General features: G+C 48.0%; 1 protein-coding gene across 1 annotated transcript in view; it reads left to right on the top strand.

The window, feature by feature from the left end:
* LOC125714417 (potassium voltage-gated channel subfamily H member 5-like) overlaps positions 1–18,518 on the top strand; it is a 90,102-nt gene extending 71,584 nt beyond the window's left edge. Inside the window, exons 14-15 of the mRNA XM_048985012.1 lie at positions 1,050–1,246; positions 14,171–18,518. Coding sequence (XP_048840969.1) covers positions 1,050–1,246; positions 14,171–15,193 — 1,220 coding nt within the window. The 3' untranslated portion in view covers positions 15,194–18,518. The remainder of the gene's footprint in view (positions 1–1,049; positions 1,247–14,170) is intronic.
* The last annotated feature ends 2,522 nt before the right edge of the window (positions 18,519–21,040 follow it).

Here is a 21,040-nt window from a genome sequence, read left to right as displayed (position 1 = left end):
AGAAGCAGCCGGTGGGAGTGATCAATATGAATAATCATCGTCATGTAGGCCGTCCTCCTGAAACACGCACAGTCCAAGCCCCTCACTCAAAAGGATATCATTCATTCATGGCTTTTCTCTTACTATCCTCATCCCTGAAGATGTACCTAATTTACTCCCAACAAAATTATGTTTATATGCCCTGGCCTGCAATGAGTAGGTTACATGGGTAGTAATATTTTCATTTGCCTTATTTAAAATGTCATTTAAAATTGTTTATTCAAGCAGCATTTTTATTCCTGACAGTATAAAATGTACAAATCCGTTAAGATATCTTGGTAGCTGCCTTTGTTTTATGGAGAAAATAAGCATTGTCCGCTGTGCCTTTGCAGACGATTTGCTGGCAATACAAGAACTATCCCAACAGCAATGACAAGAATTTCAGTTTTCAGAGGCTGATTTGTCTTTCTCGTGTCCAAACCTACATGACTCCACTTCTATAATCTCAGATCCCCCTCACATCTTCCTGCCCAGACCCCTCCTAACATAACAATCTAGTGTGTGCTTTTCTGGGCATTTAAAAAATTGTTACAAACACACACAAACCAGTCGGGATTAGCAGTGGGAATTTGGATGGAAGATAGATGGATGTAACTAAATGCTTATTGGTGTTTGACTTAAAATGTAAAACCGTCCCCTGCAGGTGTATAGAGCACTTGGTCAGTGGTTTAAGCCATAATTACTGATTCGGAAGATATACAGAGCTCCTTTCCGCTGCTGGATCCAAGCCCCCAGCTAAGACGTGCTGTAGATTACGCTGAATCTTTCCAAACTGTTGTTTAAATCATCTGAATGAAAGACAGAAATATCTTTGGAGATTCTTTCCCAGAATTATTTACACATGATTTCCATTGCCCTGTGCCGTCATTCAGCTATTCCACAAAATGTGATGATTTCTGAACACTAACAACAGAATATTTTTGCTTTGGCCCTAACCATGGCTTAGGATGACAATGGCCAGTGATTATGGTGCTAATGATTATCATTCTTTCCTTCACGTTCTGCCCCAGGCAAGGGGGATGTGTTTGGTGATGTGTTCTGGAAGGAGACCACCCTGGCCCATGCTTGTGCCAACGTGCGAGCACTGACCTACTGTGACCTGCACATCATTCGCCGGGAGGCCCTGCTGAAGGTGCTGGACTTCTACACGGCCTTCGCCAACTCCTTCTCTCGAAACCTCATCCTCACCTGCAACCTGCGCAAAAGGGTAGGCTTGAGCCTTCTATCCCCAGACTCCCTCTTCGATATTTACGAAAATGGCGTCTGTTTGACCTTTTTCATGGCGAATAAATTTAAAACACAGTCATGAAATCATAAGATTAATATTCTGATTGAGGCACAAATGGTGAACTAAATATGGTCCCTGAAGACAGGTAAGCTCTGCTGCTCTTCATGCTTCTCTTGCTTAAAGGAAAAGTAAAGCCCATTAGTATTTTTCAGTACTGAGAAACATGAGGCATTGCATCTTTGTGAGTAGGTGAGCACTGCTATTGCAGTGTTACCTGGGTAGAATGCAGTTCAAACATGATTCCGCCATTTTATGAAACTTCACTAATTCCCTTTAAAATTGGCGATGTCCGTGTAGCTCATAAACAATTTGCTAAACGTACCGCAGTGCTCAGTAATACAGGCTGTGTGCATTTACATGTGTAAATCATCCCTGGAAACTGCATGTCTGTCATTTAGCTGGAGGATCTTTTTCATTAAAAATTGACTAATTGTTCTAAACATGCAGCCTGCTCCAGGCTTTTGACCCAGTGTGTGGTTTTACTATTTTTAACAGTGTGCAGTGTGCATGTGGAACAAGGCCAAGGAAAGCAGTGTTAATCAGAGCTGTGCGGGGGCTGATAAATGCAGACGGCCGGGAGAAAAGGCAGGCTGATCCACAGCTTTTGCTAATTCGGACTGGCTGGAATGTGACCTATGTGTGCATGAGTTTCAGCGCAGAGCTGGGCCGGCACCACTGAGGGGTTTGCGCAGAGCTGGGCCGGCACCACTGAGGGGTTTGCGCAGAGCTGGGGGGTTTGCGCAGAGCTGGGCCGGCACCACTGAGGGGTTTGCGCAGAGCTGGGCCGGCACCACTGAGGGGTTTGCGCAGAGCTGGGGGGTTTGCGCAGAGCTGGGCCGGCACCACTGAGGGGTTTGCGCAGAGCTGCCCTAAAGATGGCTGGCCTGATGGAGCTTTCTAGCCTTTCCTTAAGCACCTTTGGCCTGCTGTCACTGTGACAGTTTGCTGCATACTGTGTGTTAATGCACCACCCATTCATACACTGCCAGTCATACGTTTTTTTTTGTGTCTTATTACAGATCCAGCAGTACTGTGCCACACGCAAAATGAAATCATTACAAAATGCCAGTTAATTAATGGAAATACCAGATAAATGATAAACAGCACAAATGTAACAAGACACAGGTTAAGATCTTACACTCACCCAAATAGCCACCTCTGATTACTTCTGAACAAACTCTGGACGATCCATTAAAAGACTTAAGGTACTCTTCCGCAAGTTCACTGCAGCACTGCTGGGGAACTGCTCCCCAATCACCTCCACTAGCGGGCAGTTTAGCCTAGGCCATTTTATCCATTTCATGTAAGAACAGTGGGGTTGAGGTGAGCTGATTGTGCAGGCCCTAACATCACGTTCAGCTTTCATTGAAAATTAACTAAAAACGAGCACACTGCCGGTGCGTATGAATCTTGTGTGCATGCTCACCTAGACATCCCCATGACTCTCTGGAGTACAAGATCACGTAACCACTGCAAGCTAATGACTTCAGCTAAGTGGAGCTCTGATCTACATGGTTTGAGGTAAATCACATGTCATGTTGTACTGCTTTCTATACATGAGGTTTAGAATATTGTGACAAATATTGATGTTGTGAAAATCTCTGAAAATGTTTTCATTGTTACAGCATATTGTCCAGCACTAATCAAACCTGTTCAGCGAGCCAGTCAGAGAAAAATCCTAACAGAACATACCGTCAATGCTTTCCAGGGTTTATTCCTACGACAAAAATGTTTATTTTCGCATGATTTGCTTATTAAAATTAGATTTCAGTTTGCAGTCAATTACAATTACAATTATATATAAAAATTATCAAATATTTCGCCATATCACCCCCCCACACACACACACGGTTGTATTCATATTTATATTTCAAGTATAATTGTGTGTGGGTAGATATATTAATATAGTAATAAGCAGTCATGTAAAAGGGTAGGAAGTAAATTAGGCTGATACTATGAGCGTGTTTTCTGGAAGGACTAGACCTCTGTGGGGACTCTGTGCCGAAGGGCATCAGCTGTCTGAAACATGGCGGAAAGAGCAGATCGGTGCTCTTACGTACTGAGAGACGCCCTTTGGCTTCTGCTCGCAATGCCAAGTTCCGCCTCACATAACTGAGCCGCTTCATCGCCTCAGGACTGTGCTGTTTATCCTCTTACTGTCTCCTACCTGGCAGAACACAGTATCCTCATCTTCTGACGTAAATGCATGTTGGATATTTGTAGTTCTTCACGGCTGTGTGTTCATCACTTTGTCTTATTTTCCTGGCTTGGCGTGTGTCTGCACTGATGTTTCCTGAGGTTTGTGGGAGCGGGTTGTGACAAAAGTATTAGGCAGGCATCTGGCTTAAAACACGCACTCTCTCTCTCTTAAAGACACACGTGCCCTATTACACCCATTCAGACACTAATGTATCCAGCATCTCTGCTCATGGTGGTTCATAAATACCAGGAGAAGGGCGATGTAGCTCAGTGCTGTTTTTCCGGGAACTTCCACGCTAAATGCAGTGGTTTGCAGTGTGGCATTCCATGCTGTGGTTTGCAGTGTCACACTGCAACTGCTGGTCCTCAGATGATAATGTGTCTCTAATTGCTGGTTTTTCTTGGAATCTATGGATGGAGCACCGTTACAGGGCAGAGGGCTGGGGCACGCCCCGGACAGGGTGCCAGTGCGTTACAGGGCTCGGGCACGCCCCGGACAGGGCGCCAGTCCGTTCCAGGGCAGAGGGCTGGGGTATGCCCCGGACAGGGCGCCAGTGCGTTACAGGGCAGAGGGCTGGGGGATGCCCCGGACAGGGTGCCAGTGCGTTACAGGGCTGGGGCACGCCCCGGACAGGGCGCCAGTGCGTTACAGGGCTGGGGCACGCCCCGGACAGGGCACCAGTCCATTACAGGGCAGAGGGCTGGGGCACGCCCCGGACAGGGCACCAGTCCATTACAGGGCAGAGGGCTGGGGCACGCCCCGGACAGGGCGCCAGTACATTACAGGGCACAGGGCTGGGGCACACCCCGGACAGGGCGCCAGTGTGTTACAGGGCACAGGGCTGGGGCACACCCCGGACAGGGCACCAGTGCATTACAGGGCAGGGCACAGGGCTGGGGCACGCCCCGGACAGGGCGCCAATGCGTTACAGGGCACAGGGCTGGGGCACGCCCCGGACAGGGCGCCAGTGCGTTACAGGGAACAGGGCTGGGGCACGCCCCGGACAGGGCGCCAGTGCGTAACAGAGAACAGGGCTGTGGCACGCCCCGGACAGGGCGCCAGTGCGTTACAGGGAACAGGGCTGGGGCACGTCCCGGACAGGGCGCCAGTGCGTTACAGGGAACAGGGCTGGGGCACGTCCCGGACAGGGCGCCAGTGCGTTACAGGGAACAGGGCTGGGGCACGCCCCGGACAGGGCGCCAGTGCGTTACAGGGAACAGGGCTGGGGCACGCCCCGGACAGGGCGCCAGTGCGTTACAGGGCAGAGGGCTGGGGTATGCCCCGGACAGGGCGCCATTGCGTTACAGGGAACAGGGCTGGGGCACGCCCCGGACAGGGCGCCAGTGCGTTACAGGGAACAGGGCTGGGGCACGTCCCGGACAGGGCGCCAGTGCGTTACAGGGAACAGGGCTGGGGCACGCCCCGGACAGGGCGCCAGTGCGTTACAGGGCAGAGGGCTGGGGTATGCCCCGGACAGGGCGCCATTGCGTTACAGGGAACAGGGCTGGGGCACGCCCCGGACAGGGCGCCAGTGCGTTACAGGGAACAGGGCTGGGGCACGTCCCGGACAGGGCGCCAGTGCGTTACAGGGAACAGGGCTGGGGCACGTCCCGGACAGGGCGCCAGTGCGTAACAGAGAACAGGGCTGTGGCACGCCTCGGACAGGGCGCCAGTGCGTTACAGGGAACAGGGTTGGGGCACGCCCCGGACAGGGCGCCAGTGCGTTACAGGGAACAGGGCTGGGGCACGTCCCGGACAGGGCGCCAGTGCGTTACAGGGAACAGGGCTGGGGCACGTCCCGGACAGGGCGCCAGTGCGTAACAGAGAACAGGGCTGTGGCACGCCTCGGACAGGGCGCCAGTGCGTTACAGGGGACAGGGCTGGGGCACGCCCCGGACAGGGCGCCAGTGCGTTACAGGGAACAGGGCTGGGGCACGCCCCGGACAGGGCGCCAGTGCATTACAAGGTTGGGGCACACCCCAGACAGGGCGCCAGTCCGTTACAGGGCACGGGGCACGCCCGGGACAGGGCACCAGTCCATTGCACACACACATGCATAGAGCGTGCGCATCCTTAACCTTGGCGGAGCATCTACTGGGTGACTGCATGATTGGTTGATACCCTCTAGTTGTCTACCTTTTCTGCGCTTTACACGTCTTTTTTGGAGGGGGGCACTGAGCTGAGTCAGTGCCACGTTGCAGGTGATGCGGCTGATTGGATAAATGGCCAGTTCTGTCGTGCTTCCGGAATGTTCCCACAGACAGACATCCACAGGGAGCACAAAGAGCAGCTCTACCTGTGGGCCCATTCAGACTAACGGAGTCAAACAGGAACAGCAGGTGCCGGAGCCTCGCGGGACTGAGCCTTGCGGGCAGGCAGGGGCTCACTTTCATCCCCGCTGATGAAGCTGATGGGCAAGGCGGGGGGATGAAAGGGGGGGGGGGTCCCGTGAGCCAGAGATAAGGGATGTGAAGAGCTGGAGAGCAAACAGCAGGCAATAACGACGGCACTGCATTCTGCAGGCTCGCGATGACCCTCTGACACCCCGCACTGTCAGCTCCTGGGAAATACGCCGATTTCCTGGGGAGACAGAGAGCTGCTGCTCGGCCCTGCTGTCCGTCTGGGAGCTGGTCTGGCCCCTGTGCAGGTGTAGGCGACAGCCCGCCGCCACATTTTCTCTCGTAATGACACCACAGCACATTTGCTCCCCACAGTTAGCATTAAAATACAGGCTTACTATTTGTTTACAGGGCAGATGTGGGTTTGTTTGATATCAAGCAGGCGCCGTTCACACCCCGAAAGACATCGTAGCTGCACTACGCTTCAGTGACACCAGCTCTGTGAATCATTTCTCCTGAAAATTTACAATCGGAAACATCAACAGCATACAAAAATAATTCAGAGCCTGTACTAGAGCCTTCTGTGAAAGTTCCAGAGATGATGCCTCAGGAGAAGAGTCTGAAATACGCGAGTCTAAGCATAAAATCTATAACAAACTAATCTGAGAAAAGCAGAACAGAGGAAACAGATCTCAGTATATTTTTGTTTTCTTCTGGAAGAGACTAACAGAGGGTGTAAATAAAGCACCGCTCATTTTCACTGTTATGCTCTTATCTTTCCCTTTAGAGTTTTTCATCTCCCAGAAATATAGAAACTGTGACATTAACCAAACCACACAGTTCACAAGCGACGACAGTAACCAGGATTAGTAATGCACAGCCCCTGACAGTAAGTAAACTAGGTCTATAATTACTCCTCTCAGAAAGCACAGCCAGTCTGCCATTCCACAGTAACGGAGAGCTGTGTCCTCTTTCTGTGGGCAGGCAGACACACTGCAGTCGTCTCCATGTGAAGGCGGCTGTATCTTTGGCTCCGTTTCCATGGCGAACAGCCCTGCGAGCAGCTGATGCTTTGGCTCCCGGGTCGCTGCCCCCTTGGCATCCGTCTGTCATATGGTTTCCGAGCCCGGGGTAGATTGAGGGGATCTGGGCTCGTCTGGTCGAACTGCGCTCTGTGGGGCATGTGGCGCCCCCCAGGGGTCGGCCGGCTGTCTCTTTACAGGGATTCCGATTACCTGGCTTCATAGTACAAGCACCTTTGTTTACAAGTCCTCAGCGGATGAACTTTATGCTGCCCTAGTTCCCCCCCCCCCCACTGCCCCCCACAGGTGATGGGAGAGTATCATGTTGCATGCAAGTCACTCTGTGAGTATCTCAGTGCTTCACGTCTGTTGACTTTTCAGAGTTAAATGTGTTTGGTTGTGTAGCTTGTGCCACAAACACCAGTTTAAAATGCTGGAATTTCTTTACAGAAAAATGTCAGCTTCAGAGATGTAACCTTGTCTTGACTTTCCATAGTGTTTCTTCTGGAACTGAATGAATGAAATTATGCTACTGAGTAATACATCCCCTCTGGATTGTTGGTATGTCAAAGCGGAGCCGAGTTCTCCCATGATCACGGCATTTCTGCAGCACTGTGTTACTGTAGATCTTACTCACCATCCTGGTCACATCTCTTTGTTGCAGTTTGGACAGTCTGGTTGCTCGCTGCCCTCAGGGAACCTTTGAGATGGACCTCAGCAGGTTGTCTTCTTCCTTCCTATTTCCTCTGTGAATATACACAGAGTAGGCTATAGTGAGGAAATTTAACCCAGTCAGATGGCAGGCTGGAAACAGCAACCCCCCAGCAGCAATCACAGGACCGGCCCCCCAGCATGTTTTTGTAGATCTGCATTTGCACATTTATCCATGAATAACAAAATGGAAACGTGAACTGCACTGCATCCTGGGAACAAGGAGGCAATATTACAGAGAGAAAACGCAGTTGATATTTACTCTTATTTTATGTTTACTTTTGCTTAATTCAAAGTTATTACATGAAGCCTGAGAGGAAGAAGTGGAAGAACTTTAGCAAATTTTATGCACCATGTATTTAAATGTCCAGGCAATGTTTATGACTGCAAAAGGAAGACAAATAATCTCTTTGTTTAAATAATCTAAACAGGATTTGCCTCTGCTTTGTAGGACAACATGCTCACTTTATCGTCTTTACTGCTTTGTCAGTTTATCCATTCAGCTTCGATTTTTGCCCACCTCTGTAATAATTTATTTATAGTTACTTGTTGAATGGGGGCTGGAGTGGGCGGAGCCACACCTCACACTTCCTGGGTCAGGGTGTGAATACTGCCTCCCACAATTCGCAGACATGCCGTTAGGTCAACAGTCTGTGTGTTTGGGTGTCTGTGTGTTTGCGTGTCTGTGTGTTTGCGTGTCTGTGTGTTTGCGTGTCTGTGTGTTTGCGTGTCTGTACGTGCTCGTCATCCCCTGTACAGCCTGGGACAGTGATGCTGAAATATTCTCAATGGAGTCAGAGCTCACCCCCCTTGGGATGTGAACTAAATCCCTTTATGTATGAAACAGTCATGCAACCTGCTAGTTGGGGGTGTCTACTTCAAATTACCAGAGAGTCCGGATCTCATTTTGCATTCGTGAACAGTGCTGGCATTCCACGGTGTTAAGTGAAATAAATCAAAACTTTAAAAAAAGGGAAACGTTTTCCCATCTTATTCCAGACAATATGGCCAAAATAATTCTCCACACAGAGCTTCCGTTGCTGCAGATCTGACAGTCTGGGAGAGCTCAGCGTTGTGTGCCTGTAATATCCATAATTAAATTAATCTCCCACCTGCTTTGGCAGAAGGAATCCTGGCAGCTTCGTACCTCATTTAGCAGATAATGCTGAGAAAACGGGGGTCTCCACATGGACGCGACACCCACAGCCTTTGTCAGGGTCTCTCAGCCCTCCTGGTTTTCATGCCGTCATTTAAAATCCCCACTGAATTCAATAAAATCCCCACTACTGTGCTAAAATTACTAGTGCATATCTGTCTATGTCAGAAAATACGTGGAGAAATCCTAAGCAAATACTGTGTATGAATGAATGTGAAATGTTCATGTTTGTTCGTGTTGATGTTTGTTTGTTTATTTGTTTATGATACATTCCAAATCAGGAATGCAAAGCGTGGGTTTTTTTTTCCAAAGATTTACCACAATATACAGCTCTGGTCAGTTAATACAGAGCTATGGGCACCACACTTTGACGTTGATGTATGTAGCATCCTATACTGCAATCGACGCCTTACTTCATGGCAAAGGATTCGTCAAAGGAGCCTAACTTATGCTAGTGTTTCAGCACGGAACAGCATGCAAGCACAACCTAAATATCATGAAGAAGCGTTTGTGTCCGGGTGGAAGAGACATAAATCTGTTTCAGCGTAACTAAAGCATACCTCGGGGGCTAAAATTCTAAAAGTTTCAAAGATTTGTTCTAAGTTTTAGAAATGTTAATTTTCCCTGCTGGTCTGAACACGCACAGACACACGTAAGGCTTCCCGTTTGGGCGCGTTACTCACAGATTGCATCCTCCTGTCGATGTTGATCTATGACTGGCCTCAGCTTTAACTCTGTTTTGATGAGAGGTGTTTGGAATGAGCAACAGATCTGAAAGGCTGGTGGGTGAGCAAATGGCATCTTGAGGAATCGGATGCCTGCTGCCCACACGCAGGACCGACCGTGAGCCAAAGGATCTCCTCTGATCGCTCACAGGAGCAGAGACGACCTGCAGGGGGCTCCACTGACTGGAGTCCACTGACTCCTCCCGCAGTCCAGTACATGCAGTTCGGCTGACTGGCATCTCTAAAGTGTCCGCCGTGTGTCTCCGGCCCATGAGGCACTGCCCTTCATTCCCAGCTTTATCTGTAACCAAGGTTACTATCACTCCCCCAAGTTAACGTCACCGTAACGCGGGCTTTTAATATCTGGGCCAGTAACTATGTCTAGGATCAGCTCTCAAAGTGAATTGGTCACAATCACTAGTCAAACAGGGAAAACGGTAACAATCTTATTAACACTCCACAAGGATGAGAGTCACGTGTTAAAACAATGAAATAAGAATGAACAATTCCTCCCTTCCTACAACAGTCCGTCAGTCCATATGCAGTCCAGTTCACTTAATGAAGTCCTGCGGTCTCTATAATCCTGTGTACATATGCGAGTTCTTCTATTAACTAAGAAGCCTATACTGTATATGATAATACTACCCGGGTTAAAAAAAAAAACAAAAAGAAAAGTATTGGACTGGAGGTCTCATCAATCTTATTTGTGTCCAGGAGAACTGTATCCACCGACTGGGAGGTAGGCTGACTGGTCCTGGACGTAGTTGGACACTGAACAACTCTAGTACGCAGAATCGGTGGCTCGTCGTCAGAGGTCGCAGAATATGTCAAATCTGCACCCAATCTGCCCACAGCAGTGCAGAAATAACATTCTTCATCAGTGCTTTATAGTCTCATTAACATTCAATCTATTTTTACAATCAGCACAGACATACATATACCTCAAATAAAACTATATATATATATATACACACACACACACACACGTGTATGTACACACGCCGCTCAGTGCACACAATTTCACAAAAAAGTCAATAGTTAGCATTAATTACACATACAACTAACTTAAGGCAACGCGGCATCATGGCTAATATGCTAATCTACCTCATGGACATTCAAACAAACTTGCAAACATCTTTACAGTAGCAGCTGCAACATAAACCCATTAGCCATAAGCCTCATAGTTTAAAATTGTAGCATGGAACATTCTGGAATACACTGTCCCACTCCATTAACGACAGCGCGCACGTTCATAAGGGGAATGGTGCTTTAACTTCCAGAGATGATTAACATCGATCGCACAAATATCTCCGATTGGGTTTTAATTTTTTCCACCACAAAATACACTGCTTAAATACCAGAAATAACTAAAAAACGTATGGTGCAGCTTGTTAAAATGGCTTCTTCTAATCAGAGTGACTAATGTAAGTGCGCAATAGGCATTTTTTTGGAGAATCGCTCAAAAGTTGATCCAGACTGGATAACGCTACACAAAGGCTTCTGGCGCACTTGCCAATGACAAAAACTAAAATTGCCTTTTAAACATAAAATAGCTTTTCTTTTTCTCTCTCTCCTGGTGCATAAAACCTAACAGCTCTTCACCTGCAGCTGCTTCTATAACCTTTTGCTTTTTTTTTAACCGCGATCAGAGTGACACCGACTTAATCCATCCAATCGCGATAAAATAACTCAACCGAATTAAAGACAGTGCCATCTATGGGAACGGAGAATCATGACACTTTTGGTCCTGCTCACTTTAAGTGGGTTACTTATCTACTGACAACAGACAACCAAGATGAAATTCTATGATGAAAGTCTTAACAGGGCGGGGGGGCAGATATTCATTCTCATGGCCCTTTATGGGGGCACCGGAAGAGAGGGAGGGGCTACTCTTATTACTGGGGAGGGATTAAGCCTATCATAGCCAGACGACAGCAGTAAAGCAAAGCTGGGAGCCTCATCCAGCACGTCCAGTGTAGAAACACTCTGAATGTGTTGTGTGGGACTCACTTCTGTTAGATAGGCGCGGCTGCTCCCGTACGAGCCAAGGCCAGGGCCCCTGGGACCCCAGGCGGCCGGGTGCGACCAGCCCCCCGGTAGAGAGCCCCATCCAAGCCGGGGAGGCCCGAGCCCCCCCCCGGGCCACCACCCCGAAGGAAGGGGCCAGCAACCATGCCCAGGAGACCAACCGCACCCAGGACGGAGCAGCAAGCCCCGGACCCAGGCCCCCACCATCCACACAGACACCCCGCAAACACACCTCTCAGCCATGCACATACACCATACACACATCCCCCAACATACACAGACACCCCACAAACACACCTCTCAGCCATGCACATACACCATACACACATCCCCCAACATACACAGACACCCACACACATTTTTTTCTTGTGATCTCGACATAACCCCTGTCACTTTCCCGTGATCTCGAGGTTTAGTATTATCCTCATGGACGAATGCATCAGATTTTACTTTGATCGTGGACTGTCCCAATCAGAATCATAACCATAATCATTAGACTTTATTAATTGCGGAGGAAATTGCTCATATTGCGACTGCACAATCACATATAAACAGGAAGACAGGAACAATATATAATATGCAGCCTCTCATTCAATGTGAAACAGAGAGGAGCTGAAAGAATGGATGTACCTGGGAACCCCATTCACAGGAGGGTTTGGGTCCCGCTGGGTCAGAACCAGAGCCTCTGCATAGACTGAGGTCCAGTCTGAGTATCAAAGGAATCAATGTGAACGTAAAAGGGGGCACTTTTCATCAGGAGCAGTGTAAGAAAGCTGCAGGGCGAATGCGTCAACCTCCTAATGCATGCAAACACAGCAGGCCTACCTTTGCATGCAGGGCAAATGCGTCAACCTCCTAATGCATGCAAACACAGCGGGCCTACCTTTGCATGCAGGTGTCAGCGTTTGCGGAATGAGTGCAGAGCAGCCAGTGTTCGCATGCAGCTGGCTTGTAATCGCACTGGCACCGGTGACACATGCTGATTTTTGGTACCGTGCAAAACGGAACTGAGTTTTCTGTTTCCTTCCATAGCTGTCTGTCTATAGCGGGAGCCTGTGAAACCAGGAATCCTCTTTTTTTCTAGCATTCATAACTAAAATTACGGGCACCGCGGTATTTTTATCTGCATACTCCTGGGTGCTGTTTCATTATTTAGAATTTAACATAAAACATCAGTGTCAGTGACTGAATATAAAATTAAGAGTGACAGCAGGGGATTTTAGGGAAAAAGGGAAGGTTTAATCACTGCTCAAGTTCCATGTGGATAATTAAGTCAATGTAAGTCTTTTATTATCCAATCAGTCTTATGTAATTAGGTCCTCTTTGATCTACCAGTGTGCAAACAGTTGACACTTTACTTTGCTACAGAAAATTCTTTGTTTGATCCTATTCCATCAAGCCACTGAGCTGGTATCTGGAATCTATAACCCAGACAAGCCTGTGTGACTCGCGGGATCAGCATAGCGGGATCAGCCTAGCAGGATCAGCTGCAGATCAGCATCCCTGCTGGGCAGGCAGACACTTGTATATGCTTCAGCCTTGCCTAGGTAAGGGAAGTGGGCGTTTACCTTGTGGTAGCTTTGTTCATATCCGGACCACTTGTTGCTACTTCATTGAAATGACCTAAACTGGAAATGGCCAGTCTGAGCCCAAAACCCAAGTCCTGCATGTATGACGGAGACTTTCCTCCCACTGCTGGGGGGAGTTCACTGCGGCTGGGTCACTGCCCCCGTCAGCCTCTGGTGGACCACCGGTGCCTCTGTGAAGCTGCTTGCGTGATACACGTCGAAGAGACGTGACCAGGCTTTCCTTGCTCTTATTTAAAGTACCGCTTACTGTCATCCCTGGTTTTCTGTCAGCAAATTAAAAGGTCAGTAAAAGGTCTGGATGGCATCTTGAAGATGTAAGCAAATTCACAAACTATTTTTGGGGGGCACATGGCTGTGAAGAGGGAAGAGGCATGTGGGAAGAGGCAGCCCCCTGGCGGTAGCAGCCGACGGTGACGATCCTGCTGTTCTCGCACGCCAAAGGGTGTGACTTGGAGACCCCTCCCAGGGAAGGAGACATGAATGTGAGACTAGTAACCTGACAACGCCCTGCTGGTTGGGCCAGGAGTAGAGGTGACTGTGACTCTTTATACTCAGCTGCTTGGTTGAAACACAAACGTAGTCTGGATTTTTACTCTCTGGATCTGAAGTAGCCACCTCTGACCAGAGCCTTCTGCACGGGGTTTCCCCCTCAGCCAGGGTCCTTTAGAGAGGTGCCACTCCTCAGTCCAGACACTGTCCATCTCTGTTTGACAGGTGCAGCTGCCCCCCAACTTTCAGGTGCCTAATCTAATAGTCTAATCTTAGCCTCATATCTTCACTTTTACATGTGGATCTTTTCAGTGAACGGCTACCCTTCGTATCAGCTGCTGACTGCAGTCCGGTACGGTCCGGATGTCTTACTCAGGAATGTACTTCTCTGTAATCACAGTGTTCTCGAATGTGAATTGTACACGTGTATCTGAACAGCTGCACTGCATGTGACTGTGTTTAGGGTGTTTCTGGATTGGATTTCCCATTGGGATTTGTGGGGTTAACACAAATCGACAGTCACTCATGTTCTCGGCGTTTCATAAGGACCTGCCTGAATGCCTGCTTCTCCTCATTCCCTGCAGATCGTCTTCCGGAAGATCGCTGACGTGAAGAAGGAGGAGGAGGAGCGCCGGAGGCAGAAGAACGAGGTGACGCTGACCATCCCGGTGGACCACCCAGTCAGAAAGCTCTTCCAGAAGTTCAAGCAGCAGAAGGAGATGCGCACGCAGACCTCCGCACAGCCAGATGTGGAAAAGAACCAGCTGCAGGTGGAGCACCACCTCCACACACACCAGCACCACCCACTCCAAGCAGCACACCCACCCATACAGAACGGCACTCCCTCCAGCACCGCGGTGGTCACTATCTCGCAGATCACGCCCATACAGGACTCTCTGGCCTATGTCGAGCAGACGGACGTTCCCAGTGAGGGCAGAGGCTGTGACGTGATGGAGCTGAAGCCCGGAGTGGGCAGCCGGTCAGGCTGTCAGGGGGGGGCCTGGGCCGGGAGCCCCGTGCGGCTCAAGGCGCCGAGCAGCCGCGGCTGGATGCGCTTCCGCAGTACCATGGCTCCGACAGAGGAGAAGAAGGAGGAGTGGGGTACGATATTCCAAGCGGAATCTGAGGAGCTGCTCTCCGAAGACGGCAAGTGCCAGGAGACAGTGAGCGGGGAACGTGGGGAGGCCGCCGAGGGCGGAGCCGAAGCCGACCCCAAGACCCTGCTGCACAAGACGGACTCCTGCGACAGCGGCATCACCAAAAGCGACCTGAGGCTGGACAAGGTCGGTGAGGCGCGGAGCCCCCTGGAACCCGGCCTGCCGGTGCCCAGCCCCGTGCCGAAGGAGGAGCGGCCGCAGCAGCTTCCAGAGCAAACCCTGCACACCCTCTTACACGAGGCCAAGCTGGAGCTCCAGGGGGACATCAAGATGCTGGGCGGCCGCATGGCCGCGATGGAGGCCCAGGTGGCCGAGATCCTGAAGCTGCTCTCTGAGAAGCAGCAGCCTGCACAGGTCACCATCCCCAGAACCAAAAGCAAAAAGCAGGACATTTTCACCGTCTCCCGCCCGGTCACTCCCGACTCGGAGAAGGACGATGGACTATTCTGAATTCAAGAAAACTTTGTCGGTTTGTTTTGTTATTTATTGGTTTATATTTAAAAACAATTCTTCTCCCATAGACTGTCCGGAGTGCAAGAAAAAAAAAATATTTGCAATGGGACGACTTGTTCTCTTGTTGTAAATACCTACCTGCATGTCCAGATGGATTCTGGTTCGCCAAAGAAGCCCACAGATGGTAGTGTTTGCCTGATCATATATGCAGTTCACTGCATGCAAAACTGATTTAAAAATGAATCCTTTTACTTACACATCCAGGGACTCACTGTTTCACTGATGCCGATATTCATGAATCAATTCAGGGTTAGAGTCACACTAGTTTATTTTGTTTGTTTGTCTGTTTCATCTCAAACCGCCTGCTTGGTCCAGCCACATCACAGGAGGGACGTGCTTAGATACACACATCTAACAGAAGTGAATCCCACACAACTTCTTTAGAAGGCTTGAATGAAAATTCTGGAAACGTTACTGCAGCATGGGCACGACAGTGAGAGAGACGTCGTTCATGTTCAGCTATCAGTTTCCTCCACGCGTGCAAGAATATTATGGCCGACAGTCAGACGCTTCCATGTAGCCTGCTGCGGATTATCAGTCAAACGATTTAACCTGGAGCCGTTGCTCTGTTGAATTCCTGGTGAAGCTCGTCTGAAGATTAACCGAGCAGGTTTTACTGCACTAGACAATGTGGAAGTGACTCCATTATCTAAAAGGTCGTTGAAAGTGGTGAAACTGACCAAAATGGCAGCGTTTTCTCCATTATGAATGCTCCATACACTTTATTGCATTTTTATGTACTTTGATCAGTGTATTTAGTGTATACCTACAGACTTGGGTGGTTTATGGTACAACGATTCGGTCAAGGAGGAATGCAGTAAAATTTCAGTCTACGGAATAAGTGGAGTTTTCAGTCTAATTGGAAATGACATCTATGTTTATTTTATGAATGAAATCCCTGAAAATGGCTGTGTGTCAGTGAAGTAATCGCTCGTCCTGCTTCGGTCCTGTTCACACAGGCAAGGAATTTGCACATAGGGAAGGGGGAGGGGGGGGGGGGGATGGTCTTATCATAACTATTCATGTCCAAGGAAAGCGTGTGGATTGTGTTAGCATACACTTCTTGAAGACTCTCAGGTACTATTCTTCAAATCAAAATTGATGTCTAAACCATGTAATGCCTGCACTTTCAGAACTCTGATAGTCCTTAGTCACAGATGGAAGCAGCACCTCCATCACAGACCAGCACCAGAAGATGAAAAAGAGGAGGGGAGTAACAGGGAATTTATGTTGGATCGGGAGCCAAAGCTCCCCCATTCGAGTCTCTGCACATGGTCGGACACTGGAGGCGACCAAAGGAGGCAGCAAATTAGCTTTTGATTTTGGAGAAGGCGGCAGATTGGAGACAGATGACCTGCATATCTCAGCTCTGGACACATGCGCAAGTAGAGGTTCAGCAGCCAGGGAGATTCTCTGTAACCAGGGGCCAGAGTTCCCAGTCGCCAAAGCACAGCATTTACCTTGATGCTGGTTTTCACGTAGGTATGAGTTGACGTCAAACACCATATTAATACACTTAGAAAATCTGAAGTCAACTTTTTACTGAGGTAGGAGAAGTAGGGATTATAATTAATACACACAAAGCTTTCATTTTTAAAAGCACTCAAGCAAAGAAGCAAATTTTATGTTCATATTGTTTTCCATACATGTTTTGTTAAGTTGCACTTTCGGTTAATCTGCTTCTCCCCAGTCCCTGCAAACCAGTGGTACAAGCTCGCACCAGCAGGAGTGCCTCTGCCCTCTTCATACCATCGCAGAGTTTATAAGCTTCTCAGGCTCTTTGGTCTTAATGGGAGATATTTAGGTTCATGCCTTGAAGAATACTGTACGTACAGCACCAGACAAAAGTCTGGACACACCTGCTTCGAGGTAATGGGGTCTCAAATATTAGACTCTTCAAAATAATCCCCTTTGTTCTATAGCAGCGTTGCAGACTCTTGCCATTCTTTCATCCAGCTTCCAGATGTAGCTGCATGGAATGCTTCTCCAACAGTCCTGAAGGAGATCTGGGCACAATTTAGCTACCTTATTCTTACTCTTCCATCCAATTCATCCCAAACCTGGCCTATAGAGTTTAAGTCGGGAGATTGTGGGGGCCAGGTTATCACTCCATCTTTCTCCTTGTGCTTATGGTCATTGTCTTGTTGACTATTTATTAGTAGGTGTGTCCAGATTTTTGGACTGAAGTGGTGAGGATAACAGACCACTAGCTGACACCACTGACTGCTAACTTCATTCTCTGGATCATGTTCTCTTTTGTAATGTCACACACTATGCAGCCTGGGGGGGGGCTCCCCCATTGTGGAGGGGATATGGTCACCTTCCCAGGCCCTTCAGAGATTAGTGCATGTGTTTGCATGCCGAAATGTACAGAGTGTTAACAAAGGTTCCAATGAATACATTATATACCTTGTACATAGAATGGCTTAGAGATTTAAATACCATACACTTGCCTGAACTTTTACATGCTCACTTGACAGAACATGGACTTATCAAGTTTAAAACTAAGTTCTGTATTCCTTCCTTGACTGACTGGTTTGGTTCTTTTTAGCTAATGGGGGAGAGAGATCCATCCCCTGGCTGACACAAGCAGGCCCTCTCTACCTCCTGACTGGAGGGGGGCAGGTACAGGGGACTCCCTTGAGGTGACCACCCAGAACCTTCCGTCTCAGGGCTGCATTTCCAGTAGTTTCAGCATCCTGATAGGCCCCAGTCGTTTGAATGTACTCTCTCTTCCAGAATATGGGCCAGTTAGTTCCTGTGTCACTTGTGGGGAACTCCAGTACTGGGCCTTCAGGGTGTGCTGCTTTGCCGTTTCAGCTCCTAATTAGATCATCCAGGTATTCGTTGGGATAAAATGTCACCTGGCCTAATATTTCAAGGGAAATTCAGTGTGGAGTTCAGGTGTCTGCACATCCTACTCCCCTCAAGGGTTGCTCCCCAACTCAGCACTGTCTGAAGACCAGATGTGTCTTTGATTATCCTCAGCATGCAGATGTACAGCCTACATGTGTCTCTCTCCTGTGGCGAATGCTGATGGTTTACTAGAGGTTGGCAATACGTTCTCCTGATGTCAGCAAAAGGGACTTTGCCTCAGTCTGTAGCCTATAAGTCTTTGTGACCCTTGCTTGGTTTTCTACTGGAATGTTGCTATTTTATACATTTTCAAGTACCTTTGACACTCTAAGAGTTGTATTGTTTTTGCAATGATGCAGTACTTTGAGTATCACCTCAATAAAATTACGTCTGATATGAAAGTCAAGATTTTAAATAGCCTGTCTTCCTTCCTGTGCTTACTACTCACCTGTAGGAATGGGGCAGCAGTTGAAGTTCATGATAATAAACACAAATATCAACTTATACTGACCCATATAATGCATTATTAATGTATCTATAGGGCATTATAGACGAGAGCTTCATAGAGGATTCATAATGCATAATAATCATGACCAAAATGTGTTATGGGTGTGTTTATAATACTTTACGAATGCATTATAATGCATTATGAAGGTATCTATAATGCATTATGATGACTGCTTTAACTAAAGTGTTACCTGCATATTTCTTATATAAATGTGAGTGATAGTGAGAATGATTTACAGCTGTCCCAAGCAGACATATAAGCATATAAAGTTCTTCAGCTTGGTACTTGGGACAGGCTTCATATCCATTGTTCTGTGGTGGGATTGACCGATAGATTAAAAACTGGTTAACAGACGGGAACAGCCTCGTTCATAGTGGGGTACCGCAGGGTTCAATTTTAGGATCACTATTGTTCCTAATTTACATTAATGATATTGACACCAATATATACAGCTAACTGGTTAAGTTTGCAGACGACACCATGGTGGGTGGTGTAGCAGATGTTGATCTAGCGGCATAGAGGCTACAGCGGATCTTGATTTAATTAGCGACTGGGCTGATACCAGGCAGATAAAATTTAATATAGACAAATACAGTAATACATGCAGGGAGCAGAAATATAAAGTACATATATTTAATAGGTTCCACTGAAATAAAGGTAGCTGATTATGAGAAAGATCTCAGTGTGTATGTTGATGCTTCCATGTCTCACTCTCGCCAGTGTGGGGAAGCAATTAAAAAGGCCAATAGGATGTTGGGTTACATTTCTAGGTGTGTGGAGTTTAAATCAAGGGAGGTGATGCTATGATTATATAATTCCTTGGTAAGACCCCACCTAGAATATTGTGTGCAGGTTTGGTCACCTTATCCTAAAAAGGACATTGCTGCCTTGGAAAAGGTTCGACGTAGGACTACGAGAATAATTCCTGGTCTTAGAGGAATTAGAGGAAGGTTTTATGAGGAGAGGTTAGCTGAGCTGAATCTGTTTAGCCTCGACCAAAGGAAACTAAAGGGGACATGAGGTATACAAGATTCTAACAGGTCTGGAAGCTTTTCAACCAAATAGTTACTTCAGTGTTAGTTCAAATACTAGAACTCGTGGCCATAGGTGTAAATTAGCAGGAGAACATTTTACACTGGATTTGAGAAAGCACTTCTTTATACAGCGTGTAGTTAGAGTATGGAATAGTCTTCCTGTTAGTGTACCGCAAATTAAAACCTTGGGTTCCTTTAAATCAGAGGTAGATTAGATTTTAACAGCTCTATTAGTTGAGTTCTCCCCAACCAAGCTTGATGGGCCGGATGGCCTCCTCGCGTTTGTAAATTTCTTATGTTCTTATAGACAATTCACAGTTACACACTTTTGTAGCTCCACCTCATAAGTACCTATAAGATACCTGTTGCTCAGAGCAATGCCACTGTCTATTCTATTTCTGTGCTGTGTACTTCTAACTTGTTCGCACCAGATTTACTCGTCTGCACTATGTGTACAATCTTTGCATTTTGTCTATTATGGCATTATATGTAAGTTTATTTATGTACTACGTTCTCACTGTTATGGACGTCAGAATGTCCCTCTTAGTCATATTCTAGAGTGTTCAAAAGGAAAAGCAAAGATCTAGGCTCCTGCCTTCTAGCTGTGCAGACCTTGCCTCTGCTGACACTGAGTGTCACGCCCACGATGGCGGGGACGAGCGCCGCTGAACAATCGCCAGCCACTAGCGCTACTATTTAAACCGACTTCTCCCAGAATTCGGTGCGAAGTATTGTTGCGATTTCAGAATGCACCTTACCAAGCAATTGCTCCGTCTTTTGTCTCCCCGGTTTGTCCTGCCTGCCTGTCCTGCCCCGCCTCCTCAGCGGTCCTTTTCCTCCCTTCCCATCGGAATTCCGTCTCGTCGGTCTGTGTAGGATTGATCTTCCCGGCTCTTGACCCTTGTCTGTGACTCGACCCTGATTCCGGATTCCCCTCCTGGTTTTGCTTGTGCCCGGCTATTCACATAAACCCGCTTGCCTCCGCATCTCGGGATCCACCTCCTCCATACGCATCGGGTATCACACCGAGTGTGTCTGTCACACGGCTCGCGCGTGGCTCCCTGTCCGCCCCACCATGCAGATGGATTCAGTGACAGTGTTCATTTTGTTAAACACCCGTTAGCAACAACAGGCCTGTGGCGCTTGGGGTCTCTTATAAAATTTTTATGTGTTTTCCTCCGACTCTCTGGCTGATTCCTCTGGAGTTTTGCCTGAGGCGAGCATTTATTCCTGGCATGACCTCCTGTAAGGAGGGTGACACTCCAGAGACTGCAGCGGGGGGCGGGGGGTTCAGCTCCCTAATCCCTAACCCTAACGGCCAAGAGAAATGTTCAACATTTCAAAAGTTTCTCAGATTTTAAACTCTTCAATAACAGCAACAGGTGA

Source organism: Brienomyrus brachyistius, chromosome 19, assembly GCF_023856365.1.
Source record: "Brienomyrus brachyistius isolate T26 chromosome 19, BBRACH_0.4, whole genome shotgun sequence".
Taxonomy (NCBI): domain Eukaryota; kingdom Metazoa; phylum Chordata; class Actinopteri; order Osteoglossiformes; family Mormyridae; genus Brienomyrus; species Brienomyrus brachyistius.
This window is presented reverse-complemented; position numbering and strand designations above follow the sequence as displayed.